We start from the raw sequence: 18,972 nt of genomic DNA, 5'->3' as shown, positions 1-18,972 counted from the left end.
GGAGCATTGTCCTGCATAAAAATCATGGTCTTGAATTTCAGCCCATTTTCAACCTGAAAAGGTCTAACTAGCTCATCTTTATTAATACCAGCCTATAGCAGTACCCCATCTCCACCTTGCTGGTGTCTGAGTCAAAGTGGAGCTCTCTGCCCATTACTGTTCCAACCACAGGCCTGTCAAGAGTTACTCTTGCCTCATCAGTCCATAAACTCTGTCTTCAAATTTTTCTTGGCCCAGTCTTGATGTTTCATCTTATATATCTTGTTCAGTGGTTGTTGGGTTTCAGCCTTCCTTACATTGGCCATGTCTCTGAGTACTGAACATCTTGTACTTCTGGGCACTCCAGGTAGGTTGCAGTTTTGGAATATAACAGCACTGGAGAATAATGGGTTCCTCATTGCTTTATGTTTGATTCTTCTCAAATATTTGGCAATTAATTTGTGTCTTTTTTCTCAACATGTTTCTTGCAACCCTGTTGACTATTTGCAACAAAACGTTTGAAGGTTCTGTGATCAAGCCCCAATATCTTAGCAATTTTAAGAGTGCTGCATCCCACTGAAAGACTTTTTACAATTTCTGACTTTTCAGAATCAGTCAAATCTCTTTTTTGGCCCATTTTGACTGAGGAAAATGTAAGGAAGGCTGAAACCCTGAACAAGATTGAACAAGATATATAAGGTCAAACATTAAGACTGGGCCAAGAAAAATCTGAAGACAGATTTTATGGACTGATGAGGCAAGAGTGAAACACGGTGTACTATGTGTATTCAATGTCTTGTTTAGTTATCAATTTTGTAAGTTATTGACCCAGTGCTTTTTCTAATATTACATGTGCCTATACCACCTATTTTGTTTAACTGTTTATTGAGTATTCCTTGTTAGCATAGTGTTATTCTTTGTGCTCTTCATTTACAACTCTTAAAAGGGCAGATTCAGTGCTACAGATGAGTATGGAAACCTGACTGAAAACGCTAAAAAAGATTGTACCGTGAGAAACGTAAAATTCGGTAGCTACCGGCTGATGAATGTATATTTTATTACATATGATCACACTAACAGAGAAAATTACATACACATACTTATTCATTACAGGGTGTAATATAATTTTGCATCATTTGATTATTTTTGGAAGAAAGGATGTATCTGTTAAAAGTTCTGTTAATCATGGTTCATAAAAAAGCACACTGGTGGCACTACACTGTTATTCACTAAGCCAAGTATAGATTCTAAGATGGCTGGTGTTATTACACTTTAAGTACACATGAGGGCATTCTTTTTGTTTTAGTTGGTTAAAAAGCTGTATGCTGAGACTGCTTTGTTGCTGATTTTTAAATGAGAACTTTAGTTTATAAGTGCAAAAAAGCTTAAATGGATTATTGTTATTATTGTTTTAAGTTATTCATACAGAATTATTTGAATTAATGTAATTATTTAATTTTATAATAGTATACTACTGTATGTAAGTGTATGTACATTACTGAAAGTGCACATTTGAACATTGATTTGGAACAAATACACAATTAAATGTCTGTTTTATATATCGTTTGATTTTATTGGAATTTGGAGAGTCATTGTGGATCCTTTCCATCTTAATTCTCTGGTAAGGCATGGCAAGCAAACCTAAAGAAAGACAAAAGAAAAAAATACAAGTAGAAGATTGGTGCTACATTGAGTACTGTTAAATGATGCTTAGCTGGTATTCGATAGGTACGACTGAACTAAAAAATCCTAGAAAAGAGATACAAATTGGAGCCATACCAATTCTTTTTTTAATCATGAAGCTGTGAATTTTAATTAAATTCATTTAAATTTAAAAATACATTTAAATTTAAATGTGCAGTCATTCTCCATAAATATAACACAATGTAGACCATTTCCAAGCAACTGCCAAATAAATAAAACATTACTTCAAACTAAGGCATTGTGTGTTAATCCATTTTTAAAGTAACAATTCGGTGTTCTTAAATATAGAAACCTTCTAAAACAAAATGAAGAAGAATAAGTACTGCATCTTTATTAAATTTCATTATTACCAAGAATAGCACAAGTAAGCCATAACACTTTAACAGAGGGATCTGTAAATACTGATTAAATGCCTGTTTTCAACAGCATTTATATTCTTAATGTTGCGACATGTTTAGAAACTTTTTTTTTTTTGTCTAAAAATGTTATATATATTTTAAGAAATTACCTCATCATGGCTCCATGATAATTTTATCTTTCTGCCTCTACCAGAAAAGGAAACAATGAAAATAACAATATAAAAAAAACTACCCTTCATTTTAAAGCTAACAGAAAGTGACTGTTTCATGAGTATGTTTATTACAGGACACTTACTGCAGACTGTTTAGTCATGGGGAACATCTCAGATTCATATACCACCATAACCTCATGTCCCTCTGGATTATCCACGCACTGAACTGGGAGCTACATAAAAAGAAAATATACTGTGGGAAAGAAAAGACTGTACCAACCATCTTTAAATATCATCAAACAAAAGATAACTGTAATGTTATGGGAAAAGCTATGGATGGTATGTCAAATACCTTAACCAGATCAGATGTGTATAAAAATATAATTGGTAAAAAAAAGCAAAATACCTTAAGTTGTCCCTCCAGAGGTAGAGGAACATAGCTCTCTGATATGTTTGCCTTAGATTTGACTTTTGAAAACTTAAGACCCTACATCAAAAGTAAAATGTACATTTTGTTACACAAGGTTCACACAGGTATTAAAAAAATTAATTCAGCAAAATATATAAATCTAGTAAAAAGTGGCAAAACTAAAATATTAAATCAATATTATCTGCATTGTTCAAACCATATGAAATAACATTTTGAAAAAAAAATATCTTTCCCTTCTGTTTTTTTTTTCCTCATTACTTGACAAAATACATATCCATTTATATACATCTATGCTAAATGCATTAAAACTCAAACTCATTTCAAGTTAGGATATGTACTTAATTTCCATAAGATATAGTTTCAAAATAATAGCTAAAAGACTATACCAGATTACTAGACCAGGTTTATATTGGGTCAAAGTTTACACACACTTTATTAATATTTGGTGGCATTGCCTTTTAACAGGTTAAATTGAACACTTGGGATCGCTTTTCATAAGATTCTCACAATTGTTTGTTGGAATTTTTGTGCATTACTGCTGGAATAACTGGCGTAACTAAGTCAGGATGTCAGCCCCTTTGCTCAGACATGCTTTGACAATCGCTGAACATGTATGAATGTTTTTCCCCCTTACATTATAACAGTTTCAACAAGACTAAATAAAAAGTCAAACTAAATGCTAAGCTAAATGCTATGCTAAATGCTAGTTTACGGACATAATGGTTGGCATTAGATTTATAGTATTTATACATTCTCATCAATGCCTATTAAATATACAAGCTTTACAAAATCCACTTCAGTTTCTACCTGTTATAAAGTTATATGAACATGATTTTTTCTCAGAACAAGTGTAAATGAATTGTATCAAAATATGTTAAAACCCCAAACATATAGAATAACAGTAGCTATTACAATACTAAGTATTTTACAAGCTACACATGCTGTTATAAATCAACCTCTGCATGTCTGGCAATTTTAAAATCTTTTTTACATGCATTTCTTAAAAATCTTACCATGTTTGCTGTGTAAGCAATAGTTTTGTTCACCAAATTGCAACTGCAACATGGGAGAGGGCACGTGACCTGACACCTAACTTTAAATTGTAATTCTAATATTAATGTTAGGAATAGATCTTTCTAAATTTAAATTAAATGACTCATTAATTACCTTTAATTTGAATAAATTAGTAATCCAAACCACAACCCAAACGATATAACTACTATATATCCAAGTTGATAAATCAAGTATGAACACACTACTCTGTGAACAGTACTGTTGATCTCTAGACATCTGACACACTGTAGCCCTTTTGCTGGCACCTGATGTATGAATGGAACATTAATTAATTAATTAATTAATACAACATTAAACTGTTGTCTTAATTGAAGTAATCCATTTACAGTGTAATGAGAAAAATATCCCATCTATGTAAATGTACTGATGCTAGATCCTTTCAAGTAACAAGGTCAAAAATTTTTCTACCTTTTCTGTATATAAATCAGAAGTACCATCCTGACAATTATTTAAGGTAATGTTTGAAGTCAACCAGCCTTCATCCAACCAGTTTTTTTGTTTTTTTCAAAAGGGTTTAGGCAGCCATGTGACTATGCATGCAAACATTCTACAATATGCAAAATGGTTCAACAGCATACTGATCCCTAAGAAAGCAAAAACTAGATCCATCTGTAACCTACTCCATATATTTACAGTAAATTATTAAACAGTTATTAAACAGTATGGAGTTAATTTTGCATAGATTTTTAAAGGCTGAAATCTCAGAATGCAAAAACATACAAATTGACAATCCCTATACCAAACACATAATTTAACAGAATTATTGATATTTATATTTTGAATGGTTTCTTAGAATAGTTGCTACTAAAAAAGTAGTTTAGGAATTCATGGCCAACTATTTTCCTCAAATTACACAGCATCACCTAGTTTTACCAGTATTAATTAGTATTTTATTAAATTTTATCTGAATGCATTTTTTCTATATTTACACAATGTCATACTTATTTAATGTAATAGGTAACATAAATAATCAAACTTTCACATCATGTAGAAATAAGATCAAAACTCACCAATCATTTTAAATTCATGAAAATCCAGTGGTGCCCCAGATTTTGGCCCCAGAGCTTGAGAATTCCGAAAACCCCATGACTTAATCTCAACTAAGTAGAAAGTTTCACAATTTCCATGTATTTAGCCATGTGCGATGCAGTCCCAGTGACATGCAGCGAGAAAATGGTTCTAGAATGTTCCTTCTGAACATTTCTAACACAAACCTCAACAACAACCCACAGTTTTCACTTTTGTTCATATTAACGCGACCTTCTCAGAAAGGCAGGAAACTAGTCACGGAAACTCTTCTGTTGCACTTTGTAGAAATACTTTGTAGCTTGTTCAAATTTCCCAAAATCATGGACATGAAATCAAAGCTTTTGTTATTACTTTATTAGAAAAACAAGGCAGGAAACATCCATACACATTTTACAGCAGTAATTCCCTACATCTCAGGTGTTTCTTCTCTCTTCTTGTTCAATTGCTTTCACATTTGCCTCAATTTTTAATTTTTTTCTGAAAAAAAAAATGGTGAAAGAAATTGTTGGAACATTAAACTTTTAGATTACAATTAAATTTAGATTTGACAACAGCTGACCATAAACTAGTTAATACAAAATAATAAAAATGGAAGACTTTTTGCAGTTTTATTCAACAAGACCCATCCAATGTCATTTGTGCTTCATCACCACATTAGACTTGAAGCTTCAAACATGCTCCACACCATAACTCGACAGTTAAGATTGAGAACCCAACCTTTTCCCCTTGTTGGGTTTCTTTTTCGTGAGTAAGCGGGGTGTTGTGCGGATTGTTGATCTCCTTGGTGGTTTCTTCTCAAGCTGTCGTTTCACTTTGCTATGAAAACAAAAATGTTTAAACAGGAAAACAAAGCACAAATTCCACCCAGGGCTTAATCTCTAAGATTACTACAGTACTACAATCTCATTACAATAATCAAAACAATTCCAACAGATATGCTGATTTATCTTTAGAAACCAGAATTAAGACAAACTAAACTTGTTTAGAAGCAAATCACAAGGGGGACAAAATCCAAAACTGCCTCTGGTGTGTAAGACATCACTGACTGTGACTACCTTTTCATTTTCTTGAATCCAATCATGTACTCTGGTACAGGACATCCAGCTTGTTTTATCACAGTCGCAATGCTTAAAAAATGATGAGGTAGATAGAATAAACATATATTTAATATAGATTATGCACTGGTGAAGAGTCATACAAAAAGCTGTGTTGTAATGGTACCTGCGCAGAAGCGGTTTGTCACTCTCAGTGAAAAACGTAATGGCTTTCCCCTTATGGCCTGCCCTTCCAGTGCGACCTACAGAAGGGCAAAAGAAGAATCCTAAAGATGATTTCATTTACATTTTTCAAAATGTTAAAAAGTCCTCAAACTGATCCATGTTTCAGCCATTACAAATACTTGAAAGCAAATTCCATGCAGTGCATAGTTTTTCTTTCTGTGCTATAAAACACCATTACTGACCTATCCGATGGATGTACTCTACCGCGCTAGTGGGGAAGTCATAGTTGACAACCAAGTTGACTCCTTTAAAGTCGATGCCTCGGGCCATTAGTGCCGTACAGATCAGCACCCAAATCTTACCAGATCGAAAGCTGCTAACCACGTTGTCTCTCTAAGCACACAGAGTAACAAAATAAATAGAAATCTCACACACACATTTATTACACATTATAAGGAAAACTGTCAGTTTATTAAACTTGTAAATAAGATTTACCATAAAAAGTGTTACTGTAGTATTATAATTTAACATTTTCAGATAAATATAGCTGACACCTTGGCCTGTTTAGAGGTGAAAGTATTAAGTGCACTGATGTTGAAGCATCTGCTTTAAAACATTTATCATTTTATCAGTGGTGTGCAGCCAGGTCTGATGAACCCTTTTTTTTTTTTAAGTGCATTGCATCTGCATAGAGTGTTGCAAGGTGGATTCCTCTGACACATTTCACACCTCCTCCAGTTCCAGAGAGCAGAAACCTAAAAAACGTGCAGGCCACAAAACGGCTCAATGATTTATATAAGTAATAAATGAAGAGTTATTGTTTAAATGTGATACATATAACATAAATTAATGCAGACAGACAGATTTTGGGATGGCCAAGGAGAGTCACACTTCCCTACACCAATCAAAAAGAAAAACAAAGACAAGCAGACTTCCATACCTCCCTGTCTAGCCACAAAACAACAAATGCCAAAACTACAAAGTAAACAGCAGCCAACCCTACACCTGGTGTGATGTACAAACAGTGAATGGAATATATACAGTTATACAAGGAAATGTCTGCAAGTCATGAAAACAGCAAATGCAGTCACATGGGGGGCACACCAGTCACATTGGGGGCTATCAGAAGCACAGGAGACTAGCACAGGCACTGAAAGACACATACACACACCCAAAACAGAGAACACACGCGCAAACACACCCAAGCCTACAGACGTAACACCCACCCCTTTAACAGTGAACCCTTAAGGTGAAATAACAGCAGGAAAGTGGATCTGTAACTACTGTATCTAACTCCAGAAATACTTTTGAATTACTCTGAATGGGAGCTGGGCACATGGGAGACTGTACTGGCCTATCTGAAGACCATCAGTCTCCAGAAAGTACTCTGCAGGGCTAAGGGGAGAAATTACCTGTACCACAGTTACCATAGTGGGAACAGAAGTGGACTGAGACACAGATGGATGAGAAAATATGGTTTATTCAAGCCCACTAGACTTGCACGGGCTGGGGATTGTATCAGTCTGTTTGAGTCTGGGGGCCTCGACTCAGATGCCACAGAAAAGGTACGCGACGTTGAGTCTAGAATTATGGTCTCTCTCTCAGTGAGAAAAGAACAAAGAACAAAAAGGAAACAAGTTAAAGACAGAACACACACATGCAGGAACACCACCCGCAAAAGGGGATTTCTGTGCGCAGTGTCAGGCCACGTGCTGCGGATTAATCAGTTCTTCCGCAGGTGACCCCAGTCAATTTCTTTTTATTATTGGTTTCTCCTGACTTGACTGTGCTAATTAGTTGTGTCAGTAGAAATATAGGAACGGGGGGATAAGCACCCCAGAACTGCAAAAATGAAAAATAACCATCCATCACCTGATCTAAATACTGCATTACTCAATTCAAAAGTTTTGTTTGATTTTTAAGACACATTACATTAGCATTTGTTCATCAGGGTTCCTCTGACAATTTCATTTTGCACAATTGTAATATACATTCAGATTATGCATTTTCTTTACTTTTATGTTGAAGTTACACATCTTCAGGAACATTCTCTGACATTCAGCAAAAATGGAAAATCACAAGCCATTTCACTAACACCTGCCCAATCTCAAATTTTTTAATGCAAAAGTCAGTTTTTATTTGCTTTTTAAGTAATGCTACATTAGCATTTGTTCATAAGTCATCAGGGTTCCTCTTCTAACTTAATGGTATTTTCAGTAGCATGTCAATGTGATTTCATTTCGGATAATTGTATCAGACATGCAAATTATGTATTTTCTTTACTTTTAAGTTTAAGTTCTTTAGTTTTATGTTGAATTCTTTAGCAACATTATCCATCACAGAGATCCTCTCTCGCACACATACTGTGCGACAAACTATGAGATTTTAGCAAAGTAGAGTGATTGGTAATGGTGGCACAGATTGCCTAAACATGAACTCTTTCAGACTCAAATTGTGATTCAGGTTTCAGGGCTATTGCATGATATCAACACCCCTCCCAGGTCCTAATGCTGCATTTATCTCCATATATTGTGTATTTAGAGTGAGACAGTTAAATAAGATAGAATGCATCAGCAATTTCAGATTTATGGCATTTTAGCTGACGTTTTTATCCAAAGCATTTTACAAATATGTCTAAATACAACTTGAGCAACAGATGGTTAATGGTCTTGCTCACAACAGTGGTAACTTGGCAGTGGGGCTTTAACTGGCAACCTTCCGATTACAAGTACCTTAACCACTGAGCTACCACTGCCCCTCACACAGTGGTCAGAGTAAGCTGTATATCTTTCATGAATGTAGTTTGGTATATTAATATTGTAATTATGTACAGATAGTAACTGTTTTATTACACACCGACTCATTTCACAGCTGGACATACTGACTCAGCCCTGTAAGGGATCAGTGTTCCAGCACTCTTTTACACTTAATTGCTTATTTAGTGTAGCTTTTAATTAACCTTTGACTTCTGCATTTTATTTTTATAATTCTTGGGTTTATGTTTTATTTTTCCATATCATTTTACTTCATTTTTTATTCCATATCATTTTACTTCTGTATCATATCTGCACCCAGCAATACTAATGGCCGACAATATCACAAAAATGAAATTTTCAGAAATAACACTGAATAGAACACCCTTAATACGCACACATTACTATTTCTTTGTAACTAACCTGTTGTTGTGTGCGGTCAGCATGGATCACATCCACATTGATGCCCTCATACACCAGCTCGTGGAACAATTCACGGGCGCGATCAATGGACTGAACAAACACTAGCATCGGTGGCAGAAAACCCTGTAAACAGTTGAGAAACCACATAACTGCTGTAGAGTCACAAAGACTTTTTTTTTTTTTTTTACCCCAGACCAAAAGCATAGAACTCTATTGTGATATTATAGGCAAGCTTAAACCCAGGATGCAAAGCCCTGAACCACTGAATTCATGTTGCCACCTGCATGCATCATAATAATTCTTCGAAAGAATTGACACCATTTTAAAACTGTGGAAGTGAAGTGCGCATTCATGTTTTTAAATGGGTGGCATCTAAATGCACATGTTTTTGTATGCTCTGACATTGAAACTAAGGACAAGAGCTCATGGCTAATATTAATGTTCAACTGTCAGTGTTTTTATATTAGCCAAGATTAATTCTCTGTGTTTATAAAGTCCAAAACTGCCCAACCTTCTTTATCAGGTCCCTCATAGCTAGCAGTTTTCCATTCTCTGCACCGACAAACAGAAGCTCCTGCTCTACCGTCTCTGCTGCTGAGTTCCTATGGACGTGAACAGGGTTAATAAAATTCCATTATTCACAAAGATAAAAACAGCCAGGCAAATGATACATTAAATAGGAAAGAACACCTGCATGAACTAGACTGGTTTCCTCTACTGCTCCTTTCACACATGCAGCTGTACCCTTGAACAGTCTGATAATTTTCCAGGACAGAGTTATGGGTGAACAAACTGGTGTTGACATTCCATTAAAGTTGATCTGCAAATTTGATGGGACTAGATAACATTGATGAGACCGAACAGATCACATCAAGTGTCCATTTGCTGGCAAAGTTATTCATTAAACTCATTTAAAAACAAGCTCATCCTCTGTCATGGCATCTAAATTAGCTGTCACAGTATTCCATTGTGTGGTTTCACATATGAACAAGCTAGACTGGGCAAGGTTACAACAAAAGTTGGCCTGAACTGCTAGCATAGAAAAAAGTAACTTGGCAATGATCCATGTTTAAATCTGGAATGCTATTTTGTGGTTTTGCTAAATTATTAACAGCACTACATTAAATGAGCAAACCAAGCTGTCTGATAAATGTGCCAGAGAACTTTCATACCTGGGTCCAATGTTCACACAGACAAGGTTGTCCAAGTTGAGCTTACACCACTGCTCCACCTCAGTGGTGAAGGTCGCGCTGAAGAGTGCTCGGCGGATCTTGGGAGAGGAGCAGGCCAGGAATATGGTGGCCAGTTGCTCCCTAAAGCCGGTCTTGCCATCCTCAAACAGCTTATCGGACTCGTCGACCACCAGCCACTCCACACTGAGTGCACCAAGAGAGAAAGGCAGCTATTACTGGGCAATGTACCTTAATATACCTCAATTCCACAATGTACCCAAATACACATCAATAAACCACAGATGAGCTTCTTCAAATATACTGGCAGTGAATTTGAATTACAATCTATACTGCATACGTGGGCTGTTAAGGAGCAAGGCACCCTACTCATTTAAATGCATCCCAGTAGGCCACGTTTTGCAATATACTGATTCACACCTGACTGTGCCTTAGTTTATATTTTCAGAGCATGTAAATATGTACTTTAAACTATGTCAGAAATGTACATTATAGGGCATCCGTGGAGCATGTGACAGCCAAAGATGGCAACACTTCAAATCTGCCCTCTAAAATAAAAGTTCACCATTTGCTCAATATTTTCAATTTGTTCTGTGTGACGCAAGGACAGGGCTCAAAGCCACAGCAGACAATAACCACTGTCCATTTCATTGTGAAGGTAAGTGGGTGTTTAAATTTTATTTTCAAAAAATACTTAAATGCTCTAAAACCATAGTTGGCCAATAGAAACATCATAGTTAAAAACAGAGTTTATGCATGTCCCAATTCAGTTATCTCTTCCTGACTGACATGGGGTCAAGCATCATCATGACTATCAATTCGCATAACTGGACATCACCACATCCGACTAAAGAACAAGGTCAAAATATCTTCAGACAAGATTCAAACCAAAAGACCACACACAGCAGATTACTTAACTGAAGCGTTCTTTGTAACAAAGTACTGAAAACCGAATGAAAGGGATCTCACCTGCACTGCAAAAAACGATGCTGCCAACACAACTAGAGCAACAAAGAAGTTGAAATGGAAAGTGATGAACTATTTTAGACAACTATTTTCTGACAAATTCTTCACAAAATGTGGTTTGGGACAACTGGGACATTAGAAAAGCCCAAGCAGAACTTGGTCTCCTCAAGTATGCTCTTATTGCTTTTTCTTTTTTTGTATTAAATTCTTAAATCATTCTGAACATAAGAGCATGTATTATGTGTATAATGTATTATAAACTATAAATAAAAAATCTTTAACAGGGTAAATTGATGCTATTTTGCAGTTATTTCAAAGGACTGCCCACTTGATGGGGCTTCAAACAAAAGATGACTATGGTGAAAATGGAGAAAGCACAGGCAATTAGGTGGGTTCTGGCATGTGACAGGCACGCTCATCTCTGACCGGGCAATACATCATGCTTACTTAAAACACCACTCTTAAACCAACAATCATGTTCACTGACACGCTGTCACTGATGTTGCAATGAACTCACTTTGTGCAGTACTCCAAACAGCATGTTGGATTCAGATGAGGATACTCAACTAACCAAATAAACCTGAAAATACCCTCCAAAAACCAAAGCTAAGGGCAAAGTACAAGAATAACGCTATCAAATGTATGCATTCTGCCATACTTTTGGAAGATCAGTACCATACTGATTATGATAATGCCCTAGAAAAAAATGTATATTTCCTAATGTCGTAGTCTCCATATTTAGAAAACAGTTCAGGCTATGTTAGCAAAAGTGCCAAATTAGGCTCACCTGCTTAAATCTACAGCCGGTGGGTCCTGGTTAAGCAGGTATACCAGCCTATTAGGAGTTGTCACCAATATGTCTGAGGGTAAAAGAAAATAAAATTGCTTTTATAAACACGTGGCACAATTTTGGCCTGAATGCTTGGTTCAAGAAATGGCAACTTACCAAACTTCTTAGCTGACGTAGGACCGTATTTTCTGGCTGCATCTACTCCTTTGTTAATGATGTGAATCCTGAAGCCCACTCCCTCAGACAGTTTCAGCAATTCTCTGTGTGTCTACAAGCAAATGTACAGCCAAATGAAGTAGAAAATCACCTTATCCCATGGTAAATAAGTCAGCTTCATGGTTTTATGGTTAGTACCGTCAACTAAGACCCGTTTAAAAGTGTCATAGTAACACCAATGTCATAACATCTCACCTGGCTGGCCAACTCTCGGGTAGGAGCTACGATGAGGGCCCTGAAGCCCTTATTAAGTGGCTGCCGGAGGTGGGAAAGCACGGGCAAGCAGAAGGCTATAGTTTTCCCAGAACCTGTGGGGGCACATGCCAGGATCTCTCGCCTCTTAAACACACAGCATAAAAAGACATTAAATCTCAGAATTCCTTTTACATTTTAAAACATGCTGAAAGCTGATAAAGGTTAACCTACATGCATCATGAGTGGTATGGCCTGCATCTGAATGGGCGTGGGGGTCTGGAAGCCTGCTGCTTTGATGTTCTGAATGATTCTTGGATCCAGCTCATATTCCTGGCGAAGCTCTTCAAAGGTGCTAAGAGGGTCTGGGACATCTGTGCCATGCACATTAATCCTGTTCTTGTGCCTTAACTGACTGACCTGAAATTAACAGTTGAAAATAGCACACATGCTGAGAAAAGGGTGAGGATTGTTTACAACTTTCAAAGTTTTTTTTAAATCACAAACAACACAGATGCTACAGTAGAAGATGCGTCTTTTCTTGACCTTCTCTTGATGAAGTTGTTTTAGTCTCATCAGTGAGGGACTGTCTTTGGCCTTTGTCTTAGGTCCTTCTGCCTTCTTGCTTTGTGAAGACATCCACTGAATCCCCCCCTTCTCTGGTTCTGATTTGTCATCACCATCAGGTTCCTCAATCTCTGCATCTATGTACCAACAGATAGGACTGAGTTAGATGCAAGAAAAAGAGTTTGTTAGTTTACAGTGTGGGAACGCACATCTAAATCAGCATATTCTGCAATGGCTGCATTTAAGATGAAACATTACTAGAGTGTTTCAGCTGCGTACATATAAGAAACAGTACACAGTGGTAGGTGGACAAGATATGTTTTGTGTGTGTGTGTGTGTGTATGTATGTATGTATGTATGTATGTATGTACACACACACACACACACACACACACACACACACACACACACACACCTACAGTGATGCTAAAGTGCAAAGAGTAGTGTATAGTTGTTAGGACTTGACATTATATAACTACAAATAAATACATCAATATACAGTGCATTAGCTGTAAAATTGCACAAGTTCAGAAAGTGGCAGGCCTGGGCTCTTACCATCAGTGTTCTTTTTATCCTTTTTCCTTTTCTTTCTTTGTATGCTCAATGGTTCATCCTCATCAGAACCTTTTCTCTTTTCTGCAAAGACTGCCTGTTCTTCCTCTGACTTTTCCTCTTCACTGTCATCATGTGTGCACTCTACAGCAGTCTCATCATCTCTCTTTATGCCAAAGAAGCTAATCCTGGCCAAGGGGTTAGAGATATCTTTGCTCTGAGACCTCACCACCTGTTTAATAGTGAGATGGTTAAGGAAAAAGAGAAGCAGTTTAGACAAATTAATTATTATGACAATGAATGAATTAAATTAATAAATTACTAAAAACGTGTCATGTTTAGAACACCTTGAGGAATATTTCGATAATGCAATATCACAAAATACTAGCCAATACGAGACATAGACTAAGGTAAGGATCATTTACATGAGACGTTTATTGCTTTCCTACAAAGCAAGCGCTAGTTAAAGCTAGGTTAGCTAGGTTAGCTACCTAGCTAGCTAGATAAGAGAGCTAGGTTAGCTACCTAGCAAGCTACTTAATAAATACTTTGGCTAGCTAACTTATCCAACTGTCGTTATGTTACGAGTCATCATACTAACTTAATCCAGATATTCCTTAGATATAATTCTTTTGTATAATCTCATTGTTGGGCGAATACATTAGCCACTTATGCAGTTAGATAGCTAACTATCTGACAAATTAATCCTTGGATTGCTGCCTAGGTAACTAGCTAGCTAGCCACCAAGCCATCTAACCTTACACGAATAGAAACACATGTTAGCTAGGGCTAACAGACTTTAATAAAGAAGTTCACGCAAAAAGTCATCGCCTACTTCGAACTAACTAGCTACTACACATGAAAGCATTCATAGCAAAAAGGTGTTTATACGTCACCTTAAATCTTTCCGCATCTTTTCCAAAACGCTTGAAATCAAATTTTGCACCAACACCAAGCTTCTTGAACAATTCCACCGCGTCCATGGCGGCTCAGAACATATAAAAGAAATAAGGTATTATTAATCGATTGTAGAGTGTGACATGACTTGTAGCTCGACAATTGATTATTACACGTTTTGATTTCCTTTCTAATGTCCACGTGGGTGCGCTGCTTCTTCTTCAAACCGAGGCGAAGCAGTAGCACGGTTATATCTATTACATAAATCAGTAAAGGTCTTGGCAATTAGCTAAAAAGTCACGTAGCTAACGTGAGTCACACTATTAAACACTATTAAATGATTCTGCCTGACACCAAAATAATATATTTTTCCATTTATTAACATTTGTACATTTTTAGATTATAGATAGCTAGGGAGTTATCATATACTTACTTAAATGTGTTAAAATTGTATTATTATATATTACTGTATTATTTTGATGTTTTTATTTTGGTGTGAGTGGAACAACACCAGTTGTTTTCAACCTTGAGACTGTGGCAAAATCCCTCACACCCAACTTCCTCATGTCATTGTTGAACAAGCCCAGAGAGAATAAATGAGGACAAATCAAGCATAAGTTATGAGAAGACTTCGTGTTTATCTTCTGTTTTCACTCATCATCGACTTTATTGGAAACATTTACGTATATATAGAATGTGCATGTGCTTAGTTTCCGACCCCAGACATGTAGTTGACTGATTGTAGTTTTTTTGTGAGGCAGATCAAACCTGCATTGGCATTGCATGTGTAAACACCAATGCAGGGTAGTGCCTGATACTTTCATATCAGTGCACCACACTTCTACCACGTCAGTGTCAGTGCTGTGTTGAGAATGGCCCAACACCCAAATAATATCCAGCCATCAGTGATCCTGTGGTTAGAAACTAAGGAGTGATGAATGTGATAACGTATGAACTACAGTCAGATAGCTTTACATAATAAAAATATTACTTTGAGCCTGTCTCTATAATTGTAACAAATACATGCAATTTACAATTTTAAACTAAAAATAAAATAATAATAATAATGAATTTTCAGTAGATCATTTGTTCTCTGTTCAAATGTGGTTATTAACCATTAAAAGTATATTTAGGATATAATAAGGATAAATGTGATTTGGTGCAAATTAAACTTCTAATTTTCTGTGACTTTGAAGTGAGACTTGATTTCAATGTCACTGAATATTACAATATTGCATAATAATGGAGTTATTGCATACAAAAATGCTAGACAGAAGCAGTAAGTTGAAATATCTGGAAATTTCAGTTCCCTTATCTTGAGAATACTACACAAATGTTGTTGCCATGGAAGAAAAATCAAACAAAACCATTTTAGTATTTCAGCATTAAGGCGGTTTTGTTGTAAACCTACTGTATTAATGTTATTACTGTTATGCAGATAACATTACTTATTAATGTTATTACTGTTATGCAGATGCAGTATGTGGCTATGACACTGTATTTTTTTTTTAGATCAAGTTCTACAAATCTGCTGGATTTGGTATGAAATTAAAGAAGGACTATCATCTAAGACGCCATTACCGGATGATAACTAGCTCATCTTTTTAAAGAATGCCAGCAAATCTTGAAAAAGGATGTTCAAAAATAACCATATGTCAGACTGTTTTCTCTATATATGTCTTTATTGTCCAGGTTAATACATTTTCTTTAGAAAACTGCACTGTCAAAGGTGCTCTAAATGATACCTACCAGTTGAAAGTGCTTTGCTAAAAAATTGATTTTTTAAAGGTTCTTTCTCAGATACCCAACAAGGTCAGATACTTAGATATTTCCTTCAACTTAATTTCAAACATCAAAGCCAGTGAATTTGATGATATTTGGAACTTAAGATATCTGAACTTATCAGACAACAACATTTCATGGATACAAGAAGGAACTTCTTGAACACTTCCCCAACTTGACCAATCTTAATCTGGCCAATAACAAGTTGAAAAACGTGTCAAGAGGTCTACTACAAGGTCTAACCCAGCTGCAAGTGTTACGACTGGATGGTAATAGAATTGAAGGAATTGAGCAACATTCTTTCAGCACCCTTCTGAATTTAAAGGTCTTGAACCTCACAAAAAATAAGATCCAACACATTGACAGGCTCAAGCCTGTGCTTTCATCACCAGTTTTGGAAGAATTGTTCATTGGATGCAACAAATTACATAGATTTAACTCATATGACCTGTCAAAGTCACCTTTGTCACTACGAAAAATAGATTTTTCTTACAATCTTTTGATCAGTTTTCAAATAATTGAAAACATTTTTCCAGTTCTATATCACCTTGATATATCACACTGTGGTCAAGACAGAGCCATGTTATGGAACATCACAGATAAAGCATATTTGAATTCAGTAATGACACTTTACATGAGTGGGATTCATATTCCACTGGAGAGCATAGCTACATTTCTTCAGATCTTGGCTTCATTGTATAAGATAAGATTAAGTGAAATCAACCAGGTAAAGGTAGAGGCTCTTCTACAGTATGTGTCTTCTCCTGAGCTTGGCATATTGCTCTTGAAGGGAAACAACATCTCAGTGCTGACCGAGCATATGTTTAAACACTGTTTCAACCTAATAGAACTAGACTTGTCAGATAATGAAATATCTAACATATCTGCACTGGTATTCATAGGACTTACACAGTTGAACGTAATGCGCCTGCAACTCAATCAGTTGATACAGGTCAAACGTACTTTCCAGATGCTCCCTACACTCAAGTTTATAGACCTCAGTAGAAATCTAATTCATACATTGACCTGTTCAGACTTTGCCAGCTCTACTTGTACAGCAACACATTCTCTGCAATTAATCCATGCCTGTTCAAAGATCTGAATAATCTTGAAGTTCTAAAACTGGGGTCTAACAAATTATTGACAATTGACAATGCTTTCAAAAATTGTCTACCTTCCTTGAAGAATTTACAACTGGTATATAATAAGTTAAGCACACTTACAGATGGAAGCTTTAAGAGTTTGTCCAATCTTAAGTCCCTGAGCATTTCTGACAATCAGATTTCTGAGATTGAAAGACATGCATTTACAGGACTTATAAACCTAGATCAATTGTTACTTTCCTCAAACAGGATAACCAAGAAAAGTATCAGAGACCCAACAGTGTTCTCAGGGATGCCTAACTTGAAACACCTAGACCTATTTAGCAATGTCATTTCATATATGGATGATAATTTGAACAATCCTCCTTTTATACATTTAAAGTCACTAAAATGTTTGTCTATTCATAGTCAAAGATGAGGGTTTGGTAAAATACCCTCAAATCTGCTTCAAGGTTTAACCTCCTTGGAAATGTTCTATGGTGGAAGCATGAACCTTGATCATCTACATCCTGATACATTTAACTCCACCCCTAAACTTTGGTTTTTGGACCGCTCAAAGAATGCATTTTCAGCTGACAATTCAATTCCTCCAGAAGTGTTCCACCCAGTTCCAGGGCTGACCAAGCTCATCATCTCAAAAGCTCAGCTTCATTCCTTGAGCTTCTTATTAAATGCAAGGCTCTCCAGATTGTCAGTTATACAAGCCTCTGAAAACATGTTAGATGTCATCAACCAGACACTGATTAAGTCTCTCTCTCGACTGAGATACCTTGACATGAAAAGAAACACCTTCACTTGTGACTGTAGCAATGAGATTTTTATTGACTGGGCTATGAAAAGTAACTATACTCAGGTAATTTACCTGAGCAGATATACCTGCAGTTACCCACCTTCAATGAGAGGCATGAGATTTGTAAACCTCAACACAGAGTCTTGTATCGTGAGTATAGACTTCATCTGCTTTATATGCACCTCTGTCTTGGCTGTCTTCACCCTTCTGGCCTCTTTCATCTATCACTTCCTGTACTGGCAAATGGTTTATGCATATTACCTATTCCTTGCCTTCCTACATGATAATAAGAAGAAACAGATGCACCAGCAGCATGGATTTCAGTATGATGCTTTTATTTCCTACAATGCCCAAGATGAACCTTGGGTTGTGCAGGAGCTGCTCCCCAATCTGGAGAGTGAGCAGGGCTGGAGACTGTGTCTGCATTACAGGGACTTTGAGCCAGGAAAGCCCATCATAGACAATATCATAGATGGAATATACAGTAGTCATAAGACCATTTGCTTGATCACCCACAGTTACTTGAGGAGTACATGGTGCTCAAAGGAAATACAAATGGCTAATTTCAGACTATTTGATGAACAGAAAGATGTGCTGATCCTAGTATTTTTGGAGGATATTCCTACTCAACAGCTGTCTCCTTACCATCAAATGCGGAAGCTGGTGAAGAAGATGACCTGTCTTAGATGGCCCAAAGCTGGAGAAGATATTAGACTCTTTTGGCAAAAGCTGAGACAGGCTTTAGAGACCAAAGGAGACCCAGAAGAAGAGAATACTATTCTGGATGTTAAGCTTTCAGACTGA

The 18,972-nt window shown here is 36.4% G+C and overlaps 2 protein-coding genes and 1 long non-coding RNA gene across 3 annotated transcripts; 1 reads left to right on the top strand and 2 right to left on the bottom strand.

The window, feature by feature from the left end:
- Positions 1–1,519: 1,519 nt before the first annotated feature.
- LOC113582887 lies at positions 1,520–4,920 on the bottom strand. Its single transcript, XR_003411193.2, has 5 exons — positions 4,709–4,920; positions 2,601–2,681; positions 2,338–2,427; positions 2,192–2,228; positions 1,520–1,620 (listed from the first exon to the last, which is right to left on the bottom strand). It is a non-coding gene; the product is annotated as an uncharacterized LOC113582887 (long non-coding RNA).
- Positions 4,921–5,059: 139 nt separating this feature from the next.
- ddx52 (DEAD (Asp-Glu-Ala-Asp) box polypeptide 52) lies at positions 5,060–14,603 on the bottom strand. Its single transcript, XM_027019324.2, has 15 exons — positions 14,493–14,603; positions 13,600–13,828; positions 13,024–13,181; positions 12,712–12,897; positions 12,481–12,624; positions 12,226–12,337; positions 12,067–12,139; positions 10,296–10,499; positions 9,635–9,725; positions 9,124–9,246; positions 6,190–6,340; positions 5,949–6,024; positions 5,783–5,854; positions 5,445–5,543; positions 5,060–5,204 (listed from the first exon to the last, which is right to left on the bottom strand). The coding sequence occupies exons 1-15, from the start codon at positions 14,577–14,579 to the stop codon at positions 5,141–5,143; spliced, it is 1,869 nt and encodes a 622-aa protein (XP_026875125.2). The 5' UTR covers positions 14,580–14,603; the 3' UTR covers positions 5,060–5,140.
- A 1,501-nt stretch (positions 14,604–16,104) lies between these two features.
- Positions 16,105–18,972, top strand: tlr22 (toll-like receptor 22). The gene is given in 3 exon segments (XM_035526904.1): positions 16,105–16,431; positions 16,433–17,315; positions 17,318–18,972. Coding segments are annotated over 3 exon segments (2,865 nt in total).

The sequence above is a fragment of the Electrophorus electricus genome, chromosome 6, assembly GCF_013358815.1.
Source record: "Electrophorus electricus isolate fEleEle1 chromosome 6, fEleEle1.pri, whole genome shotgun sequence".
In the NCBI taxonomy this organism is placed as follows: Eukaryota; Metazoa; Chordata; class Actinopteri; order Gymnotiformes; family Gymnotidae; genus Electrophorus; species Electrophorus electricus.
Note: the sequence above shows the minus strand (reverse complement) of the source record. Positions and strands in the feature narration are given on the sequence as shown.